Source organism: Lytechinus pictus, chromosome 16 (assembly GCF_037042905.1).
Source record: "Lytechinus pictus isolate F3 Inbred chromosome 16, Lp3.0, whole genome shotgun sequence".
NCBI lineage: Eukaryota > Metazoa > Echinodermata > Echinoidea > Temnopleuroida > Toxopneustidae > Lytechinus > Lytechinus pictus.
The window spans coordinates 12,314,139-12,327,338 of record NC_087260.1 but is presented as its reverse complement, the minus strand read 5'-3'; the positions used below and the strand labels follow the sequence as shown (position 1 = coordinate 12,327,338).

Genomic DNA, 13,200 nt, shown 5'->3' with positions numbered 1-13,200 from the left:
ACAATTATGATGACAATAAAAGTGACGATTTCAATTTTCATCTCATTTGACTGCAAAATTAGAAGTGTACTTACCGCAGTTAATTTCATCCGAATTATCATCACAATCAGAAATGGTGTCACAGACAAACGAAATCGATATACATAACTCATCGTGACATTCATATTGGTTTTCATCGCAACCTGGTTATAGACGAATGGAAGAAATATGCGAAATAATAACATTAATATTCAATTCTAAAACAGTTGTCCAAGAACTTTATATTTCAGCCATTCGCTGTTACCGTCATCAATATCCTGATTTAATCTCGTTTTTTAGGTAGTGTGTAAAATATGACTTTTATCCGCCAAAACGAATTTTTAAAAAACGAATAAATAATTGTAATTTTCGTGTTTTTTATCACAACTAATGTGAAATAGATAGAAGAAAATGCATAATTTATTAGCTAATCTATTTTGAGTATCTATTATAATATATAGTTTTCATTGAATTTGCAAGAGGATCCGACCGCTTTTGATCATTAATTGTTGCTAGATTACAAGTTCACTCTCATCAAGAGAGCAATTTAAATCAAATCTATAAAAAAAATATATTACATAATTCATTTTCTTAATGTCTATATCTTTTTTGCTCACTCGCTAATGTTTTTACCCTCGATCAATTCTGCATTATTTCACTACTTTGTTTGTGCGGCATCAGCAAATACCTCGGACCACGTAACTGAAACCATCAGAGGTTTCATTGTCCATCAGTTTTTCTGCAACCGTTTTAAGATCTTGATATTTTTTTATCTGATTTAATAAAATGATTGAAATGACCAAACCACTCATACCTGCAAAGCAGTCATTTTCGTCGCTGAAGTCTTTGCAATCTTTGGCACCATCACATACAAAGACGTCACGTATGCATTCCCCTGAGCTACAATGGAATAGTCCGGGATCGCATTGTCCAATAAAATCTGAGTATCAGAAAGATGTAATGAACATTTTAAATATTTCTTGAGTGTTTAAGATCCCGTAGGGTGGTAGAAAAATGTAGATATTTGGATCTAGAAATGTATCATGTAATTGCTTATGAAAATAAATGGGTATTATAAGACAAAGGGGAAAAAAGGAAACAGAAACCTCAATAACAATATCAACCGAGAAGTATAAGAAGATGTATATCACAAGGGATATCACATTCTCAGGATAAACTAAAGGGTTGATCGGGTGTCCCATAAAAAGTGAAATGGTAAATTTTACACCATTTTCTTCTACGATCAACGAAAATAATGACACCACTAAAACCATTGAATTTTGTGTTTTTATTGAAAAACCCGTCGTTTTCGAAATGTGCCACTTTTTAAGATGAATTCTGTCCAAATGGCGTTTCATAACTTTATCCAAAAGATGCTTTAACCAATAATGCAAAAATTCAACATTTCTAGTCAAATTTTATAAAAACGCACAATTTCTTTTCCGATATGATAATGTACTAAACGTATATCTATTATAGACGATAATACAACGTAATTTAGATATTATTATGCTCGAAACATCAGTTTACCTGGCTTGTAGATATGAACTGTTGAATTCCACTGCGAACCTTTAGAAATGAAAACAAACAGAAATGGATGAATTGAATTGAGAAGCAAGTGTTGAGTATGGAGTATGAAGTTAGAAGTGGATTATTATTCAAAGAAAAAACATAGGAGCGATCATTCCTGCCCCCATGCAGCACCGCATGCGTTTTATGCATTCAATCTTTTATTTCCATGACTAAGTTTTTTTTTTAATTCAGATTCCCAATATTTATAAGCATACATGGAAATTCGATAAAACAAATAAAAATATGCCTACAGCTATGTGGGATCTTCCTGAAAAAATAACTGTGTTTTTCTAATTCATATGACAAGTATCAATATGGTAACAAATTATCACCGCTTGAGCAATACTTGAAGTTAAGTAATAACTGAAAAGAATAATCTTCTTGTTGTGTTGGTTTGAGTGGCGATTAGTAAAATTTGACTATTGTCGCCATTGAATTTATCTAAAAAATATAACTTCTCATATAATAATGTTATTACCAATATACATAAATATATGGAATATTTTTATCTTGTGCATCCTTTCAATATGAAAAGGATAATAAGGTGACATGGTATTTTATTTCATATTGCTTAACCAACAAAAAGCAATACCTACCTGTAGCTTGGGTTTTGCAAACAAACTGCCTCGTTTCAGGAGAAGCACAGGCAACATCATGCCAAAGATCTGTCGAAAGATCCGTCGATGTAACTGGATCAAAGACTAGCATTGTACATGCTTCTAACATTCCGCCGTCTGGTTGTTTTTCTCCTTCTTCATTGCTTTATAAAGTAAAAATATCAACAGATTGGGTAATTTGTCTACAAATTGTGTATTTCTTCCACTCAACTCGGCGAAAGAGAACACAGAAAGGTAAGGAAACCTTTGTCTTGACTGATTACTATAGAGCAAGCTATGTCTAACCACGTGATTAACTTTTGGATCACATGTTCAGTTTAAGTTCAGTTCAATTCAATTTATTTCGATCATAAAGTCATAAGTATATATACAAAGTAACAATTAAGATGTAATCTGATGATGAAATTGGAGACTAAAATGGAAGTTAAAAATCTTGCTAAACTGTCCCCTAAAATATGAAAAACATGACAAAGATCACGTGCTTGAACATGTTACATTACAATAAAAATACGCTCACAACCACATCCGCACGCTCACAATCACATCCACCCACTCACCCACACCCTCACATATGATACATAAGTACTTAAGTACTTAAATCTCATTAAATCTGTCTTCACTTATCAGAGGCATATCAAACGTATTTCCCTTGGTGTTTTAAGCACATTGATATGCTGTATTTTATGTGTGTGAATATTGTATGGGAGGCAATGTGTGTGTATGTGGATACATGTATATATTTGCGTGTAATGAAATATTATCATTATTTTTAAAGGGATAAATATGTTTTATTGTTTTGATATATTATTGTGAATCTTTTTTTTTAAGGACTTGCTGAAAAACAGCCTTGTCGGCTGATAGCAAGTTTTTTCTAACCGTATAGAAACAAATAAGTTATAATAAATGTCAGCATTATTACTATGTGAAACTAAAACATAAGGACAATACTGCCGAATAAAAAAAATCAATTTCTTAGGTAAATAGAAATTTATTTCATTTATTGCGTATATGTATAGGTGTGTGGGTGTGTTTGCACTATACCGCGTGTGTGCGTGCATGTGTGTACAATAAAGGTCCAAATAATGAAAAAGTGCTTATATCTGGTAATTATTTTACTTCATGAGCGTTCAATTTATGATAAGAACTTACTATTGGGGAATATACCAATCAGTATAAGACATGGGTGTTTCATCAGTCCATTTGAATACCCCTCTTTGGTCCCTATGTCCGAGGCCTGTGTCAAAGATTAATAAAGAAGAAAGTGTGATTATAAGCAAGACTGTTGGTTAAAATGTGTGTTTATTATTAATCTATCGTATGGCACAGCATAACTCTTTTCGTACCAATTCGAACCAGTAAGATATACAATATGTATAATAATACCCTTTTGAGGGCTATTGTTTAGTATAAGCAGAAATGGTTTACAGAACTGAAAATAACTTGCGAAATCCCTAGGTATTGTGAGATAAAAGTGAGAAACATGGAAACCTTATTCTTGAATTACTACTGGCATGTCTGGGCCCCATAACAATGGTAGTCGCCACAATGGAAGTTACTGTAATGGTCACTTTTTACGAAACAGAAAACTTGATATTATTCAAGGTCACCAAAAAATTGACTAACATGTTTTGTGGAAACGTGGACTGTTAGCCCAGATTGGTATCTTTTCTGAAATAATCAAACTTGCCTATGTACGTCTTTGTATCTGCAGTCTGCCACTGAGTTGAGATCATATAGTGCAGCATCGTCATCTCATCCTTATCGTGAATACTGATCAAGTGTGCGTCCTCTACGGTTTCACATTCTGCCTCTGCCTCGTTCCATGTTATGACGTCAGAGCTGACAAAGAGCCTATAGCAGGATCGCCGGAAGTAGTCCCAACCCGTCTGACAAGATTCATCTAAGATTATAATCGTAAAAAATGAGAACTCAATATCAACCACGTCATGTTAACATTACCTTGTAATTATCACTGGTCCCTAGTAGACGATGTTACGCCGAAATCTAGGCTAGTCTTACTCAAGCATGCTTCAGTTTGCCTCGGCTATAATTGGTCCAGATATTGTGTCGAAACGTTTGGTTGAAATGTTTTCTGAAATCCTACAACATGCACAATATAAGCAGAGCCATGTTGTCAGCCATAAATAAATATACACCTGTAACTTTTATTGGACTCTCTCGTCTATGGACGAACACTATTTGATGTGTTAAGGATACACAACTTTTTTACCACAGAAAGATTGAAGAACTTGTTAAAAGACTTCTGCTGAAAACACATTGTTTTCCTTTTTTAGGATGACACATCTATTCATAAAGTTTGTAAGTCTTTAACTGTGGTTACATTACATTTGTTTCATCAAGACAATTAACACATAACATATACCTACATTTCATACCATGAATGCATTTAGTACTTACTGGTAAAATTAGATGCCGAGAACACATCAGGTATCAGATGCCCTGTATCATATTCTGCCAAGAATCCCGCGCCACCTTCAATGCCATCAGAGTGAAAATAAAGACGCATCCTGTTTAAAGAAGACATGTAGTCGCCCGACGGAGGTGCCTGACTGCAGAAGCGCCCGATGATTGCCGAATTCGATACGTCAGTGACAACCACAAAGTCCTCTTGGCACCGCTCATCGAGCGAAGCGACGTCGAATTCGATGAAACGGAGGATGATTTGGGACCAAGGCCGGGTACTGATCTCCCAGGAACGGTCGAGGTTTGGAGGGTAAAGGTCGAAGTAGTTTGGTGAGAAGAAAAGACCAGTGCTCTCTGTGCATGAGTGGACAGTGTCAGTTTCTTTTCCCTTGCAGCCTGGTTTATCTGGAAGATAAAGAGCATATACGACCAAGGGAGTGAGTTTTGACGACCCTGATCGTCAAAAAATTAGACCACACCTTTCAATGACTTCCCATATTCAAATTGATGTATGCCGTCATTATTATGTCCAAATTATTTTGCCCCAAAAGTAATCTTGAAATGGTCCAATAGTTTTCGCTTATAACTAATTTCAAGGGGCATACTGCATCTCGTCTAGACTATACAACTCTCGCCTATGATCTCTTCGCAAAACTAACTTTAACAATCTGGAGCACTTCAGGGAAGCGTTTCATGAAAGGAATTGTCGGACGTTCCATCCGACAATTCCTGCTTTATCCGACAGTTACTATAGTAAAAGTGCCTCTCAGCCAAACATAATCTAGGAAAGATGTCAGATCTGACAATCTATCAGACAGAAATGTTGATGAATTGCTCCCCAGAACTTAACGACTCTCTGTTTGACAGTTTCACACAGACTTCATTTGTTTTGATGATTCCGCGCCTTTGGAATGTTTATTTTAACTTATATACGGCAACAATTGATTAGAGTGAAAGAAATATCCTTAGCATTACAAACTTACCTACATATCCAAAAGAAGCAATGACATCTGATGTAGCGGTCAAGAGACCTGATAGAATTTTCAGGTTGAGATGAGACGAGGTGGAAATGTCAACCGGAGGAACCTGGGCGAGGTCAAAGTTTGTCTTTGATTGTGTTTCCGGGTCATGTAATATCAGAACCCCGTCTGAGATTTTCTTGATATCTTTCACGTCCTAGAGATACCATAAATAATCACAATTAACTTGTTATTTAAAAAAAATCAATGCAAATTTATTTGGTTTGTTGATATACTGTCCATACATGTATTATATATTTTCTAAACTTTGCAGCAGTGGCGCAACTGGAAAATCTCGTCTGACAACTAAAACTAAAACAAGTCATAAAAAGTCATCATCAACGTTTCAAAAATCAACAGTCCAAACATTCTTGAAAGGCTGGGGGGTCGTCAAACTCTGTTAGGAGGCAGGGGGCACTCTGGAGTAAACTATCACTTTCATTTGCATCCTCAACAGCGCAACAAGGCCATGATGGGAACTCGTGAATGGATTCATTTTCCCGCCTTACACCAAATGCATGCATGACATAATTCATTCGATTGGTACTTACGTCAAAGCCATCAAAGATGAAAGAGACATAGGCATCCATTGGTGCGGTGATATTGGCCTGGCACTGTGCGCGAGGAGGAAGTGATATGGAGAGATTTCCAGTGAATTCCTGAGCACTCTTCGAGAGGGAACCCGACGAACAGCTCCCTTTGCCATGATTACCAAGATTACAATACGAGGTGGAACAGTCTGCAAATATTAATCAATTGATACGAAATGTTGTTTCGTGTCCGATTAAAATAGGAATATACAATAATAATTAAATTACACGTACGTAAATACAGAATAGGAGGCTTTCACTTCCACGACACACGAAGGATTCAAGAACATAGAAAATCTATTGTCAATCGCCCTTCATGACAAAGCACACATATCCCTATAAATCAATCAAGGGGAAAGATTGCAAAAAAAACATGGTAAGTATATCGAGGTAAACTAGGAAACTTCTGGATAGTATTATTTCCAATAATAATGGAACGATAACCAGGATAACTATGTTAGCATTAAAGATAATAAAATGAATAAATGACCTGGTACATAGCCATTGATAAATCAAATCTTTCATTCATGAAATCTTATCACACAACCCCTGACAAAAATATTACCCTCCTGATTAGGTGATGAAAATAACACTTTATTCATTGGTCCGTTTTTATAAAGAGTTACAGCCATTGCAACTTTGCCATAACGACTCCATATACCGTAGAAAAACCGGTCTTGATTGGCTGCGGATGGAGCTGCGGAGCCCCTTTTACCACAGTAGCTGTACCAATGGGAAAGAATTTCAAGATTTTTTTTTCTATTTCAGAATTCATTTCGAGCAATAAAAATACAAATTGCATTTTTGAAACCGTTGTTACTCCTTATGTAACGGGTCCCAGGTAACAAGCTTACCTACGCTAGTACATCCGAGAAGTTCAAATCGAAAGCATAAATCCCCTTCCCATCTCGTTGGGATGATCTTATATTGGTCGGCACTTTCAGTCCATCTTGTCGAGACTTTACAGGCTGAAGAAAAACAGTCCGAAATATCCTAGGGTTAAAAAAGGTGAGATATTGAGTGGACGTTTTGTTTCAAATGTTAGAAAAATCAAATCAAGGAAACTTGTGAAAGGGAAAATAGCAAAAGATCTAAGGCACATTTCGATTACGCATTCTTTTCTTGAGTCTTTCCTTTTGAACAACAGGTCCTCAGCACTACTGAATTATTCATGTTTTAAGCTGATTTCACGTATACAGAACGCTAGAAGTTTAAGCTGGATGGTGTCATTTCACTAATTTGATACGGCCATTCTTAAGCTTGAACTTTTAAGAAAAAATATTTTAAGAATGAAGCTTGTAGATTTAGAGAATTTGTATGAAATAGACCTGAAATTCCTTTTGCCTGTTGTATTGTATTATATACCTCGTTCACACTGTTGTGCGAGCCGTTACGAGTGCCACGATTCGCCTTCCATAGCTGATCCTGAGAATTTTGGAACCATTCAATTTTTTCTGCGATCAGTACAATTGCCACCACTGATCTGATACGATCTGATAGGATCACGACGATTAAGATCACCGTTTCAATCGTGGGGCGAGTCGCGAAAGTAGGAACGAGGTATAACAATAAAACTGATTTGAATGAATCACAGGGATCATTGCAAAACATGTTTTTGGCGATACAATGAAAAAAAATTATCTTAAACTTACAAAATCGGCCGAAATTGTGACATTGCCTTGGAAAGCATCAACACTGAATAATATGATTCTAGATCCATTGCACTGTTGGATAATAGCGTTACGGACCAAAACGTCTTCTTGGAAAATCACTTCGATAAAGTTTTCATCGTCCTCGGGTAATTGACCTAGCCATTCATTTGGCGGGTAATGATTGGATGGTTTCATTCTGACGTCGTCGCTCTGAACTCCTGATTGGTTGAAATGGTATGGGACCCGGATATTGGAGGATGGTAGGTGTCCAGATGACACGCCCAAATCAAAATGGCAGTCTGTAAAGATTTCACAATATTGTTCGCAATTCCATCGTCAATAAACATGGTATATGTCAAATTGTATATAATCATAATAGAATCTCATATCAAAAACAAAAGTATCGCTGTTGAGAGTTTTATTAGAAATGGTTAGATGTGCTTCCATTTTTGCAGTTTGAAACATATATTTGAAAGTCAGAGATGTTCTTGTTAAATACTTAAATATTTAGCGATTTTTTTTTCTTGATAAACATAATTAAAGAGATGAGTGAAATAGAGTAGTCAGACTTACAGCGAAATGATTATGTAATTGACTTGTGTATGTCAGCCTGCAGTTTCTTTACTTGAATCATCGGAACTTTGAAAATAATTATTTTGCCCCAAATATTTATTATTTGAAAATAAAGCAATTTCTGAAATTTTTCGTTTCTTTATCAGTCTAGTTTTTTTTATTGAATTCCAAAGCAGTATTTATATCACATTGTACATGCTGTATAATTTGTTTTAAAACTAATAACGATGACTCTACTCACTAAGATTTTGAAATCTGTTAGATTTTATTTACTTGAACATTACTCTTCTGCATAAAGTAAATTTTCTCTTTTATTGTGAGATTGTATTTTTAATCCACACCAAAGCTCTTCCTTCATGATGGCACATTTAACTTATTTTAAGAACTTTTAATGAAATGCCTATGAAATATGCAATCTAATACATCGCTTGATGACTCAATAAAATGTCTTATGTGCTTCATGAATGTTTGGTTTCTAAACAGATTAACAAAATATTTCATAAGAACGCATCAATGAATTGAAAATCATTTTTCAAGTCATTTGGAAGAAACTCGGTTGGTGTCATTAATCGCAAAAAGCAGTATTGATAATTAAACTTCATTTACCATTCTTGCAACCAAGTACTTCCAAGCGAATAGAGATCAGTTCTGCGCTCTTTGAGACAGGTTGAATTCTTAAGTATTCACTTAAACGAGGACGATTAAATAGAACCATTGAAATGTCTCTCGGATCCCACTCCTTTTGACGTCTCTGAGGAGTTAATTCAAGATTTTATCATTAATGTGCCATTAAAATATTATTAAGCATAATTGGTCGACACAATGGTTATTAGGAGAATAGGTCTATACATGGAGGAATATTGCACGCACTTTTGCACAATCATTAAAGCCAAAGAATCGTAGTGAAAATTCGAGGACAAATCTGACAGTGGGAGATTTCACGGAAAAGGCAGGGATGGTCATATTTCTTTAGAAATATCAAATAAAGCAGAGTTTTACTCCCACTAAGAATAAAAAAACAGTTTGACTCTTTATAATTTGCACTACTCAATACCTTACGAAATATTTGTCGGTGTTTTCCCCTACGACATTATGATTGCAAAAGATGAGAGCGAGGTAACTAAAATATTGAAAAGGAGAAGTTCTTTATAATTTCCAATACTCCATACTTTTACAAATATTTGTCGGTGTTTTCCCTTACGTCATTATGATTGCAAAAGATGAGAGAGAGGTAACTAAAATATTGTAAAGGAGAAGCTTGCCACCCCCCCCCCTCCCCGCATGATTTTCTTTATTCTCACAAGCAAACCCACAACATAAAATCTAGTTTATAGTCATAGAAAAAATATGGAATAAAACTATTAATAACATTGAATAACCATTGCACATCATTTAAACAGTCAAATATAGAAATGAACAATAATCATGATAAAATCTGCATCGGAAACATTATTAGCTTTTCTGACATGGATTGAAGAGAACTCCGTATTAGCGAAGGGCTGAATGTATAAATGAAAATCCTAGAGAATATTGACGTACGTACGTACGTGGGACGCGTATATTCCATAATCATATTAACTGACAACGAAGGTTGTATGTTGTTAGCATGAACGCCACATAATGTGTATAATCATTGAAAAGAGGTGTCTTCCCTGTAACTATTGTGGGATTTTAATAAATCATCTCATTTGTTTCTATTTATAAAATAAGCAATTGAATATAGGACAAAGTTATTAATTTGTTTTGGTTGCATCGTTTCCTGAGGTTCAACAAACTTTTTTGTTCAGATATCGAAATATTTGTACTGGTGTTTTACTATGGCTGAATATATTTCTTTTTCACTTCTTTCGAATCCACCCCCACATTCACTCACATAGACCATACCGGGCAGCTCGCGAAACGCAATTGCAAAAAAGGATAGACAACATGTATGCATTACGCCAAAATGAAGGAAAATTAATTGAAAAAAATATATATATATATGTATGTATTTTACGATTTCGGTTAGGTCATCGAATCCGACAATGAGAGATGAGATCCAAGTTCCCTGGCTCTCCGGTCCACCCTGGATAAGAAGCCCTGTGATGTAGGATGCTTGGCCAAATGTTACCTGCATGCAAGTACGAAACGCAAGATATATAAACAATAGACTTATACACCTGTGTTTTTAAATGATGGTGGATTTTAAAGATGAAGAATACAGATATCGATTCAATGGAAATATTAGCCTTTTTTGTCTTGATTATGTATTTTAAAATTTTCTTTCATGCTTTGGCATCTATCTCTCTCTCTCATTGGCCCGTATTCTGATAGCAGGTTTAATTTAACCCTAGTCTAAAGTTAACCCTGGTTTAACTAAACCTCACCTCTGGTCTAAGTATAGTTTAATTATTTTGGTATTCTGATAGCCAGGTTTAACTAAACTTGGGTTAAACCCGGGTTCAAAATTCTTTTTGGAAATAATGACCCTCTCTTGACCAGTACCAAGACTAGCACCCTTAGGGTAAATTACTGCTGCAGGGGTGACTGCAACAAAGTTGAAAAAAATGTTACTAAAGTTGTTTTTTCTAAAAAAATTGGATTTTATGGAAACTAATTACAACTATTTCAGTAAAAGGAAAGCATTCATCACCCATATATGGTAAGAATTTTTTATTCAGATTATGTATAGTTTTGTTAATTACCAAAGCATTTCAATCCCAAACCGAGTGACTTGCAGTGTTTTTGTGTATCAGTCCCATTCGTTGCTTTTCATGTATTGTTTGTCAAAATTTAAATTGAATAGATTCCCCTCACCCACTTTACTTTTAGAATCTAGACTCTAGTCTAGATCTAAAACAATAACTTAAGAAGTAGACATCTTTATTATAATTTTAAGTAAGGGAACACTTTTGTAACTTTTGAGACTATAATCTAACAGGCCTATATCTAGCCTAGGCCCAAGATCTAGTACAACTAATATCCGTCTGTTTGGAGGAGAATCGAACATTGTTTTGACTTTTTTACTTTCCTGAAACTAAAGGCTGAAGCTAAACGTAGACCGTAGTCTAGTGGAGCAACCGATACTGAAGCTACATTAGTATTGGTCTAGGTATAGAACAACATTCAGGACTTAGACTGGCTTAGCCTTACTTACGACAGGGATAGATCTAGGTCTAGTACTATAGATCTGACTTAGACAAAAAGCTTCAGTCTCTGTATTGTGGTTGTTCCGCTGAACTAACAGTCTAACGTTAGAGATCTACGTAGTACGTTGGCCTCTCTAGTCTCACCAAGGCAATGTGATATGACATTAAAATGTCAGAAATATTTAAATAAATCCCCAGAAACAACGGTTATTTCTGTCTAACAGTAACATTTACAGCTAGTGTTATATCTGACTATTGCTATTCATTGCTTGCCAAGTAGGCCTAAAGTTATTTGAATTAGTCCTAGACATCTAGATCTAGATGATTAGATCTGTTTTAGGTCCATCTGTTTGTTTGGAGGAGTTTTTATTTTATGTAAACATTTTTGGAACTTGTTTAGGTTTTCAGGACTAGAAAACAGGCCTAGACCGTTTATACCAACAAGCAACAGCTCAGTCTAGACTTGGCCAGGGCCTAGATTTATGTAAGAATTTAGATCTCGGCGGCCTAACGTTAGGCCTAGTCTGTGCTGTATTTTTTTCTTCTAGTATCTATTTCTACTTTCTAGCCTAGCCGGTAGCCCTAACGTTAGGACTGTCTGATCTAGCCCGTTGTTTGATCTAGAATCTCTAACGTAGGCCTAGATCTAGACTAAATAACATAGACTAAAAAGTTGGACCCTATCTAGATCTAGGTCTTCATTTTATATGTCTAGATATAGAGACTTGTAGACTCTAGGCCCTATCTAAATGTAGATTCTAGATCTAAAAATAGTAAATGTAGGCTAGTCTAACAGTTAAATCTACTCATCTAACGTTATAGGCCTGAAAAGGAAGTAGGCTAGGCATCAAACGTTAGATTATTTCTAGGACTAAAGGATCTAGATCTAGAGCTATGGACTGTAGTTCGAGATCTAGAGGTCTAGCACCCCCCTTAAAACTAGAACTAAGCCTACAGCTACATGTAGTTCACTATGTAGCCAAACAAAAATTGGCATTGACCATTGTCTTAATCTTATTTTGGCGTGTGTAGTTACCATACAAACACATATTTTGATGAATGAGAATATGTGTCTTGCAGATTATTTTAGCTCAAAACCTATGTGTTCTAAATTTCATGAGCATAGGCCTATGTCATTAAATGAAGTAGTCCAATCCACAAGATGAGCCAAATTTTATAAAAATTGGTTGAAAATTAATGAAGGAGTTCAAACCCCAAGATTTTTACCTAATTTTATTATATAATATGTTGTTACCATGGTAACACGATTTCTGATACAGACAAAACTCTGTCTTGCACATCTTCTATTCGAGACTAATCTGTGTGCCAACTTTCATGAGCATTGGTTGAAAAAAAGATGAAGGAGTTCGAACTACAAGATTTTCACCTTAATTTCGTTATACAATATGTTGTTACCATGGCAACACGATATCTGATACAGGCAAACATATGTCTAATGGGGTGTTGCAAGAAAGTTACGTTGCAATTGATTGCAAATCGACTGCAACTTTGCAGCCGATCCCGATCGACTGCAACTAGCAATCAATCGCCAATTTGCGTTGCAAGAAAAAGGCTTGCGATTGAACGCAAGTTGCAGCTGATTTGCA

The 13,200-nt window shown here is 35.4% G+C and overlaps 2 protein-coding genes across 2 annotated transcripts; both read right to left on the bottom strand.

Annotated features, from left to right (window-relative positions):
* LOC129283461 (low-density lipoprotein receptor-like) lies at positions 1–3,437 on the bottom strand. The gene is made up of 5 exons (XM_064111035.1): positions 3,357–3,437; positions 2,187–2,350; positions 1,549–1,587; positions 833–958; positions 1–182 (listed from the first exon to the last, which is right to left on the bottom strand). Exons 1-5 carry the CDS (start codon positions 3,386–3,388, stop codon positions 43–45), a joined length of 501 nt encoding a protein of 166 aa, XP_063967105.1. The 5' UTR covers positions 3,389–3,437; the 3' UTR covers positions 1–42.
* Positions 3,438–3,853: 416 nt separating this feature from the next.
* LOC135157102 (tolloid-like protein 1) lies at positions 3,854–10,581 on the bottom strand. The gene is made up of 8 exons (XM_064111611.1): positions 10,462–10,581; positions 9,072–9,216; positions 7,893–8,191; positions 7,095–7,233; positions 6,202–6,389; positions 5,615–5,807; positions 4,626–5,036; positions 3,854–4,107 (listed from the first exon to the last, which is right to left on the bottom strand). The coding sequence occupies exons 1-8, from the start codon at positions 10,579–10,581 to the stop codon at positions 3,854–3,856; spliced, it is 1,749 nt and encodes a 582-aa protein (XP_063967681.1).
* Positions 10,582–13,200: the final 2,619 nt, after the last annotated feature.

Excerpts from the sequence above, each read along its gene's own strand:
- LOC129283461 (XM_064111035.1), bottom strand. The coding sequence starts at position 3,388 with ATGTCTTATACTGATTGGTATATTCCCCAATA. Across the intron at positions 959-1,548 it reads AGTTCATATCTACAAGCCAG|ATTTTATTGGACAATGCGAT; the intron begins GTAAACTGATGT and ends TCTGATACTCAG. Across the intron at positions 183-832 it reads CGAAAATGACTGCTTTGCAG|GTTGCGATGAAAACCAATAT; the intron begins GTATGAGTGGTT and ends GTCTATAACCAG.
- LOC135157102 (XM_064111611.1), bottom strand. The coding sequence starts at position 10,581 with ATGCAGGTAACATTTGGCCAAGCATCCTACATCACAGGGCTTCTTATC. Across the intron at positions 9,217-10,461 it reads TCGATGACCTAACCGAAATC|AGACGTCAAAAGGAGTGGGA; the intron begins GTAAAATACATA and ends TTAACTCCTCAG. Across the intron at positions 5,808-6,201 it reads TCATCTTTGATGGCTTTGAC|GACGTGAAAGATATCAAGAA; the intron begins GTAAGTACCAAT and ends TGGTATCTCTAG.